At 32.9% G+C, this 10,011-nt stretch overlaps 1 protein-coding gene and 1 long non-coding RNA gene across 3 annotated transcripts; one reads left to right on the top strand and one right to left on the bottom strand.

Annotated features, from left to right (window-relative positions):
- Positions 1–2,456: 2,456 nt before the first annotated feature.
- On the top strand, positions 2,457–4,593 carry LOC125060350. The gene is made up of 2 exons (XR_007118847.1): positions 2,457–3,220; positions 4,216–4,593. It is a non-coding gene; the product is annotated as an uncharacterized LOC125060350 (long non-coding RNA).
- On the bottom strand, positions 3,218–5,871 carry LOC125060349 (protein ALP1-like). Of its 2 annotated transcripts, XM_047665221.1 has the most exons (3): positions 5,591–5,871; positions 5,399–5,483; positions 3,218–4,163 (listed from the first exon to the last, which is right to left on the bottom strand). In XM_047665221.1, the coding sequence occupies exons 2-3, from the start codon at positions 5,416–5,418 to the stop codon at positions 3,272–3,274; spliced, it is 912 nt and encodes a 303-aa protein (XP_047521177.1). In that variant the 5' UTR covers positions 5,419–5,483; positions 5,591–5,871; the 3' UTR covers positions 3,218–3,271. The 2 variants fall into 2 exon arrangements, with proteins under 2 accessions (XP_047521177.1, XP_047521176.1); XM_047665220.1 differs by having other exon boundaries at positions 5,399–5,871.
- Between the last annotated feature and the right edge of the window lie 4,140 nt (positions 5,872–10,011).

Genomic DNA, 10,011 nt, shown 5'->3' on the forward strand with positions numbered 1-10,011 from the left:
TAAAATTTTATAGAAAACGTTTAGATTAATTTTGTATTGAATTTTTAGGGTTACATGTTTCTAATATAACCAAAGGTACATTCATTGTAAGTTCTGGCCTTGGGATATTAAACATTAACTATGAAACTAGAGGAACGAAAAATCCTTTGGTTTTGTGTCATATTTTGTTGATGTTACGTTTGTATACTTAGAAATCAAAACTATTGACTCGTAAGAATTAAGAATGGCTAAGCCTCTAGCTAGCATGACATAGGTCCTAATGTCAGTAAAAAGACACAAAGTAATCCAATGCTAATCATTACGCGGGAAGCTTTACAAATTAGGTAAAAGCCAGTGTTGACGCATTGCAGCTGGGAATTTAGTGCGGTTTTTTCTTAGCGAATTTTGCATGCTTTTTAATTAACTTAAAAGGCTACCAGCGTCGAAGTGAGGCTTGCATTGTCTCGAAATGAAGGCAAAGTAACAGATGTTACAAATGAGAGGCAAGAGCTGGCATTGTTAATGAGAGCTAAATGCGAGAAAATGTGTCTTATAGAAGAAACGCTTGAATATTTTTTTCACAATGGACGTTCCAGATATTTTCAATGTGTATTTTGGAGGCATTGCACATTTATATAAGCAGCCCCCGCGATCTTCGATTCTCCTTAATGTGATTTTACTTAGCCAACCTTTTTAGCACATACCAACATAGAACATTTTGCTATGCTACTGCAGACTGTTCGTTTTCCGGAATGAAAACTTTTTAGGTTTTTCTGTGAATTTTTCTCTATATAAACCTCAGAGTTCAAGTAATAAATTTTTAATTAATAAATAAAAATAAGGGTTGATCGTAGAGGGGTGAAAATTGTATGTATTTTCGAATGTTGTATCATAAAAAATTTATCTATAAAATAAAATTTAGGGTTGGACCACCCTTGACATTTAGGGGTTTGAAAGATAGATAGTAGCCGATTCTGACCTACTGAATAAGTATAAAAAAATCATAAGAATCGGTCGAGCCGTCGGAGGAGTATGGGAACAAACATTGTGACACGAGAATGTTATATATGAGAAAATCAGAAGCATTATTTTCTTTATTGTATTCAATTAATTTGAAAACGTCAGGGAAACGAATAGAATATTATAGGGGGAGATTATCGTTAAAAGCCGGTTACATAATTTCATAATAAGAAAATCAAATTAATGTGATCTACTCTGGAAGTAATTTGTGTGAAGATGGCTTATTTAATGGGGATTTAACATGAGTGCCGAGCGTCAGGATTAAACCCGGGGATTATTTTGGATTTATGAACATTGTCGGCTAAGTGTATTAAAACTGGGGACTTTTATAAACTCATTCTTATAAAATTTAGTTTTATGTTAACTAGAAAATCAGTGGCGCTACATTAAATTTTTAAGGCCGTAGATTTGTGGATCTGTTTCAAGATCATTTATTACTAATAGGCTAGTAGATGATCAGCCTTCTGTGCGTGATTCACGCCTTCGACTTTTTGAATTTGAGGATAGGTTTCCTCGCGATCTTATTCCTTCATCGTACGAGCAAGTTTTATGCGCACATAGACAGAAATTCCATTGGTAGTCAGATTGGATTTGAACCTACGAACTCAGGGTGAGCCTCACGCTGATACCACTAAGTCAACACAGCTTATAATATAAGTTTTAATTAAGTTTAACTTAGCTTAGCTAGTGATATTTAAAAAAAACAAGTAAATCAGAAGAGATCCAAACTCAAAGACACAAAGACGTTGATAAATTATAGTTTAATACTTGAAAACGTAGAAACATAATTATCTTATTGTCAAAATAATATTTTTATCTACATTACTATGGTAAAATGCTACATTTTCTATACATTTGTGTTGGATAAAATGAGATTGAATTGATTTTAGGGACAAACAAATAACAATAATATATATGAAATACTTCCTATAGGTACAATTTGTGTTATTAATTAAGTACATAAACAAATGATTATTGCATTAAAATTAAATAGTATTAAATGTAAATTACATACAATAATTATTAATTGATTATAACTCAAAAATATAATTTTATTCAAAACAAAACTCACTTTGTGCCGTACTCCATTAATTTGACAAACAAGTGAATATTATATACATAATTTTGATTGTATGAATGATTATTACTTATTAAAAGGTCTATTAAATTATACTATGCAGTATACCGTAAGACTGTTAAATTATTATACGCAACAACAAAATTCCAGTACTTGAACTATTAGAAATCGTAGTAATCCCGTGGTTACAAACTAAATTTTTCATCGAAATATTTGACTTACTTTCTGTCAAATATCACTTATGTGTATTTTGTGTGTGTGTGAACTGAAATACAAAAATATAGGCGTGATTATATGCTGACTATATGTAAGTGATGACTTACCGCTATCTACTGTCTTAAGCTAGAAATAGCGGAACTGTTCGCCCACTGTATAAGGCCGTTTCTCCACTGCTCCGGTCCGGCAAACGTTAATTACCGATCCGATTTAGAAACTCACAACAGTACTTACGTGCTTCTCCACTACTCCGGCATCCGGTTTTTAACGATCCGATAACTTGCTAGATCGGAACGCGGTGTTTTATCGGTCCGAAGTGATCGACAGTGATGCCAACTTGTACTAATTTAGGGGAAAACACACATTTTGTTTCTATTTCCATTTAATAATTTATATTATTACTGGCTACAGCTTAAATATCGAAAAACAATAATTTGATCCAAACGAATAATGGCTAAATAATGTATGAAAAGAAAATGACGAAAAAGCAAATTTGGATTTGAAGAAAGAAAAAATAAGAATTGTTTCATCTCATTGTTATTAGTATTTAATATTATTCGGTCAATGATTAACATATTATATAAATATGTAAAATGTACTCACATAAATACAACAGCTATTTTTACTACTTCAACGAATTTTTAATTTGGTCCTAGGGGAAACATTTTGTAAGAGTTGGCAACCCTGGCACCGCGCATCCACCTGGGTATTGTCAATTGTGTACGTTTGTTTCGAGGTGTCATAAAAAAAATGTTTCAATACGATTTATTTACATTAATAGAATGTGTGGAAAACGTCCCTTGCCTCTGGGATAAAACAATAGAGGATTATAAGAACAAAATATTAAAAAGAAACTCTTGGTACGAAGTTTGTAAGATATTGGAACCAAATTTTGATACAGTCGAGGAAAGAAAAAAACAGAAATATGTAAGTACACACCAATTTATTTAAGTTTTCGGAGAAATACACGGATTAGTTTTATATTTTAGACATTTGCCACGGCAAAGATCCCTCAGGACTTGTAAAATATTCAGCAAAGTTGTTCCTGATATCATTTGCTGTCCGTCCTCCTTGAACAACATTAGAATCAGGAAGGTCCACAAAAGCTGTTTCAGTAGCCACATATCCATCTGCAGACCTGTATCCATCTCGGTCACGAACAAGATTGTGTAAAACTACACAAGCTTTGACTATATTTTTTCCTAGTTTTTTGGAAACATTCAAAGGGCGGTGAAAGATTCTCCATTTGTTTGCCAATATACCAAAAGCACATTCAACGTATCGTCGTGCTCGTATTAATCTATAATTGAATACACGCTGTTGTATGGTAAGCTGATTTCCACTGTAGGGCCTCAATATATTGTGAGTAAGCTGAAAAGCTTCATCTCCAACTAGAACATAGGGTGTTCTCACACTTTGATTTGGATGCAATAAAGATGGTGGTGGAATTTGTAGTCTACCCTCAGAAAGCAATTTGTAAAACTGTGTGCGTTGGAAAATAGCAGAATCACAATCTTTCCCATAAGATCCAATGTCAACAAAAATGAATTTATAATTTGAATCTACCACCGCCATAAGTACAATGGAGAAATACCCCTTATAATTTAAATTCATTGAACCAGAGTTTGGAAAATTTTCAATTCGTATATGTTTTCCATCCACAGCACCTAAACAGTGTGGAAAATGAGCTCTTCCTTCAAAATCTTCAGCTATTGTTTTCCATTTTTCATTTGTCGGCACTGTTAACTCATATTTGCCAAACTTCTCCCATATGGCACAGCATACTGTATCAACAATGTTGCTGATAGTAGCAATGCCCATTTTGTAGGTGTAAAATAAATCTGTGAAGCTATTTCCACTTGCCATATATCTGTAACAAAAGGTACACGTAGGTTTCTTAATATTCAATTCATTTGTTTCAGGTAACAGTATCATCAACAAGTGGAATAACATACGGGATGCCTTTAAAAAATCATTAAGCAAAAAATCTGGCCAGTCACTAAAGAAAAATTATGTCTATCATAACCAACTACAATTTTTATTAAAAGTATTTACGCCTGATGAGACTGTTTCCAGTATATCTGATTTTACTCAAGACTCAATGTCAACGGTGGACAAAGATTCATCATTGTCAACACATTACCACCCAGGACAACGAAAAAAACGGATGAATCCTGTTGATGTTGAGATTTTAAAAATTTTGCAGAATACAAATGAAGTGCCTGAGACAAAAAGGCTAATTCCATCTGACGAAGATGAAGCTTTCTTACTCTCCATATTACCATCTATAAAAAGATTATCAGAAGATGATAAAATAGAATTTAGAATACATGTGATGCAGTTAATAAGGGAGTACACTAATCGCCTGCGTATGGTACAACATTCTACTCCTACAGACATGGGCACCACATTGATAGTTGAATATGAGAATCCTCAAGCTAGTACTTCTGCTGTCTGTAGTAATATTGTGGAAGAATCAGAAACTGATTTTGAAAACATATAAGTATTATTAATAATAAGTAAATTAATTAATTTTTAATTATGAAAGACTGTGATTGATAATGTTAATTTTTAATTATTAAAGACTGATTAATAATGTTAATTTTTAATTATGAAACACTGTGATTGATAATGTTAATTTTTAATTAAAAAAGACTGATTGATAATGTTAATTTTTAATTATAAAAGACTGTGATTTTGATAATGTTAATTTTTAATTAAAAAAGACTGTGATTGATAATGGTTCCTATAATGTAAGATAAATAAAAACATTAATGTGTAAAGGTTACTACATGACTACCTAGAAGACTACTGATTAGTAATTGTTTTTTTTGTTGTAATGTTTGTTTTGTTTATTAATTGGTTTGATATTTCTATGATCTCTACATGTATCTTATGTTTGCCTTTAAGTGCTTGTCATTTATAATTTATTTTGTTATCTTTGAAGTGTATCTATAAAACTGATTAAACGTATTTAGATTTTTAGAATATAGTTAATATTAGTTTTCATTCTGTATTACGACTTTTTACATAATAAAAGCTTGGAAGACATCAATATTTCCTACTTTTTTCATATGATTTTGTTTTATTTATCTAAATAATTACCTCAAAGTCACTGAGAGCATCTCCGCAGGAGGAATGCAACATCTAAAGTTAGTGTCCTGGCCAGCAATCGCTTCTTTTATGTGTTCTAAAATATAATTGAACGTAGCAGGTGTCATTCTATAATAAACGTAAAATTTTCTTTCATCTTGAACTAGCATTTCATGAGAAACATAAAATGTTCCTGCTAGGCACCTGTTCCTCAACAGAGGATGTATCCAACAACTCTTCTTTCTTCTTTGTCTTCGAACGTATAACAATATAGCTAAAAGTTGTTGGCGATTAAAGGCATGACCCATTGTGAATCGTTGTGCGTTGTGAATTCGACGTGCGTTGCGACTGAGTGACTTATTTTTACTGATCGATTATTGTCGGATCGGACATAGTGGAGAAGCGCAATCCGGCCTTCCGATATTTTTTTAGTGACTCATTCCGGCTTCCGACGCCGGATCGGAGCAGTGGAGAAAGGGCCTAAGGCGTAGTGAAACGCCTAATAAAACGCCGAATATTGGGAAATAAGAGATATTGACAGAATTCTATGTATTAAGGCTGTACTCAGGAGTTAATGTTAAAAAAGTCTAAAGTTTATCAACATAACAACAATAACAATTTTTTTTTGTAATAATTTAATTTAGACATGGACAAAAACGGACGAATAAGTTTGTTTATTGTCACAATGTAGAGCAGTGTTGGCCTAGTGGCTTCAGCGTGCGACTCTCATACCTGAGGTCGTAGGTTCGATCCCCGGCTGTGCACCAATGGACTGTCTTTCTATGTGCGCACTTAGCATTTGCTCGAACGGTGAAGGAAAACATCGTGAGGAAACTGACATGTCTTAGACCCAAAAATTCGACGTGTGTCAGGCACTGAAGGCTGATCACCTACTTGCCTATTAGATTTAAAATTGATCATGAAACAGATTCAGAAATCTGAGGCCATGACCTAAAGGTTGTAGCGCCACTGATTTATTTATTTATTGTTACAATATGGTCCAATTTGCTAACGATAAAACCGTCAAAAGTGGATTTCGCAACTCACTTTTCAATTATAATTTAGTTCCAAAGTAGAAACATCAAGCCTGTTTTGCAAGAAACGGTTTTGTTGAAATTATTCTTGTTTTACGAGTACCTAGTATGAGTTTACGTCAAATAAACGTTACTTTAAATTAAATAACTATAACGAAAGGTAACAAAATATTTAATTCTGAAATAGATTAGTTCACACTGGTACGAACGTAAACGAAATTCGTTTTTTCACTACGATCATCACTTTGGTAGATTTACTTGGAAAGTTATCCAGATGTTTTGAAAATTGGTAATTTTGTAAACTTTTTGACTTTGCCACCACGTGTTTTTGCCGATCGCGCCGCTGGCCGCCATATTGAAAAAATGGCGTCTAATAGCAGTGTGAAATGAAATGAAATGAAATGAAATGAAATAGTTTATTCTTGCAAGTAGGACTATATAAATCACTTTTACAATGTCATCCTAAACTAGATGAAGTCGACATTTCCTAACTGACTGCCCTGAGAAGAAATGTCGAAACAAACTCGGGGGTCTTAGTCTCTTTTATAGTCCAGATAATACAATAATAAATTAATAAATTGGTGTAAACAAATGCAGAGTATTTACTGGACTGGTCTTTGGAAGAAAGAACCAGATCGATCTGAGCAAGCCTGTGCCAGCAGACGGCTAGCATGCCCCGAATAGCTCATGCAGCTCAACCATTTTTAAGGGAGTGTTTTGACCAAATCTCATTTCCGACTCATTCCAACATTACGATAGAAAATGTTATATACAACATGAAACAAGATACATATACTACGTACGTACGGTGTTCGCTAAAAATATTGTATAATATAAACATAAATATTGTATAATATAGTTTCATTTCAGAAATTCAAACTGAGCACAATTTCCTAATTTTCGAAACTCCCGGAAAATTTTCCAGGTAATCACTATTTTTCGAACCAAATACTATACTACTGTTATTCTAGATATTTGGCGTGAGTTGCCTCAAAAATATTGTAACGTTTTTATGTTGTCCACAAACGAAGAGACTTTCGACTCACGTTAAGTGTTCGGCTCAAAGTGATTACCATAATTTCTTATCAACAAACTTGTAAATGAGTTTCTGTTATGAATATTTAAGGACATTTAGCCTTTATTTGATTGTTTCAACTGTTAAATATGGCAATAACAATATCTGTTTAATTTTAATACCTTTTATATACCTTTAGATACCTTGCCGCTACCGTGGCTCAGTGATTATGGCGTACAATATGAATCTGTAATAAACTTTCGTGAACCAACAGTTCATAGTTCAATAAAAGGAAACAAACGCAGTAACGTATTGATCCCGTGTCCATTGTGACTTGTGGGATTTGAAACCTACCTGTAGATCATTTTAAACTTGACTATTCTATTGTGAATTTGAAGTGGGATATTTTACTGAGTCGGATAGTTGTAGATTGGTGGAATTCACGAGAAAAACGTTCAAGAGTTTTGGTAATAGTTACAGCATCTAAAAAAAACCATCTGTTACTAAGGTCATATTATATACGAAGAAGTTACAACGTTTTTTTAAATACATGAGTATTAACTAAGACATCATGAAACAATACGATCTAGCCTAACTTAAGACACGTAAGTAATTTTAGTCTAACCTAATTTACTAATAAGGATATTTAACAGAATTGTCCAATGCGGCTGGCCATGCGTCATGCTCGTGAACGGGTGCTGCTTGTGGTGACTGGTCGTACTTGAATTCGTGTATGCGGTGATGTTGGTTATTTCGACTATGTGTTTGCGTGTTGTTCCCACGAGAATGTAAGTGTGTGCTCCTATTTCACCATGCCTCCTGCTGATAGAGGACAAATCTTTGTATTTAATTTATGTTATTATTATTAATTACTTAAAATTTCACATGGGACATGGTGTAATGGTTGCAGCTCCTTAGAAACATTTTGTAAAACAAAAAAATGGCGATTAAAAAGAATGGCGGAGAGTTTATTGCCAGTTCTTCTCTCCCGTTCTACGGCCTTAATTTGAGAACTGGCAGTAAATGTAAAATTAGAAGCATTAATATGTACTGACGAGTCATAAGTGTAAATTATGTTACCTATATGATTAAATGTTTTTTTGTTAATAACACTACTTACAGTCTCGTATTAATGGCAAGACACTCTGTTCATGTGTTCTATTTTTTCAGTTAAAACTGTTTAGCACTTAAGACTAACGTGCACTAACACTATTTCAAAAGGTTAAGTCAGTCTTACTGGGCCCGTGGTGTCAATAAGTTGTATAGCCTCGATATTCACGTGATGGTGGAGCCTATGTTCGTGGGCTCCAGCAGTATTTTTTATTATTGTAGTTACGTTCTCTACATTAAGGTCCCGATGGAGGTCGTTTCGTCGAGCATTAGCTATTCCCCTGAGCACTTTGTTTTGGAATCGTTGGATTATTTCGATGTGGCTATTTCTGGTTCAGTCCGTACAGGTGTCAGGACTTGTTTGTAGATCAATAATTTATTTTGTACTGATAACGTAACTCTTCACGTTTTTTTTTAACATGGACCTTCGATCGTAGTTTGATATCCAGCGTCATATCTAAATACTTAGCTGAATTTTGAAAAGACACTATGACGTCATCAATATGCACTGGCTGGTAATTAGATGTTTTGTTTGTAAAGTTTATGTGAACTGATTTAGTCTTATCCGCCATTTTTTGGTCCACAAACCAACAGTATTAATGGCTTATTTTAGTGTTATGAAATAAAAACCACCAACTGAATTTTTGTAAACTAAACTCATGGCAAAAGTAAATTGTTTTGCATTAATTCAAATAATTAAAACTATAAAGTTTATATACCTAAGGTAACTTAAATGCCATTTATGTTAGAAACTATATATAAGATGAGATTAATAACTTATGCTTAGATATAGAAACAACCTATATGTTTTTTGATAATATTGTTCTTACTTTTTATTATTCTTTTGGCATGAATATGGAGTACTTACATTACGGGAACAAATACTTACAGGCATCGAGATAGCCGATAGCCTAGGATAAGTTATATTATTTACAAAATGGAGTTGGAAAAGTTGCTTAAGTAAAATTTGTTGCAGGAGAGCTCCGGGCTCGCGACAGGAAGTTTGCATTTTCCGTCTACGTTATTCGAAATAATATTTTATCTGATCCTATCTCTATCTTGGGTCAAATGCTCATCGATAGCTGGAAATTGCTTTTATAAATAAATATGAAAGGTTTTCTTTATATTGTACACACTTTATTTTAATATTTTTTTAATTTACATAAAATTTATGATTCGTACAAGGCAGCTTACACTTTACTTAGATTATTGTTACTTTAAAAATGATGCCTATAAACTTATCTTAAATATAAACATATTTATTAGGATAGAATTCTTAATCTAAACTCAAATATGAAAGTTCCTTCTTTATACATTTGCGTAGTTATATTAAAAAAATATATAGCTTATAACTGTTTATTTATTGTTAAGAGGATCAAAATTAAGCCTAAAGTATGAATTATAAAGCACGATATTTTAAGTAGACGATTAATAATTTGTAATACTCATAGAAAGTAGGATTTCTT

Source organism: Pieris napi, chromosome 21 (assembly GCF_905475465.1).
Source record: "Pieris napi chromosome 21, ilPieNapi1.2, whole genome shotgun sequence".
NCBI classification, from domain to species: Eukaryota; Metazoa; Arthropoda; class Insecta; order Lepidoptera; family Pieridae; genus Pieris; species Pieris napi.

Coding starts and splice junctions, on each gene's coding strand:
- LOC125060349 (XM_047665220.1), bottom strand. CDS start 5,694: ATGGGTCATGCCTTTAATCGCCAACAACTTTTAGCTATATTGTTATAC. Junction 4,164..5,398: donor ATGCTCTCAGTGACTTTGAG/GTAATTATTTAG, acceptor CTTTTGTTACAG/ATATATGGCAAGTGGAAATA.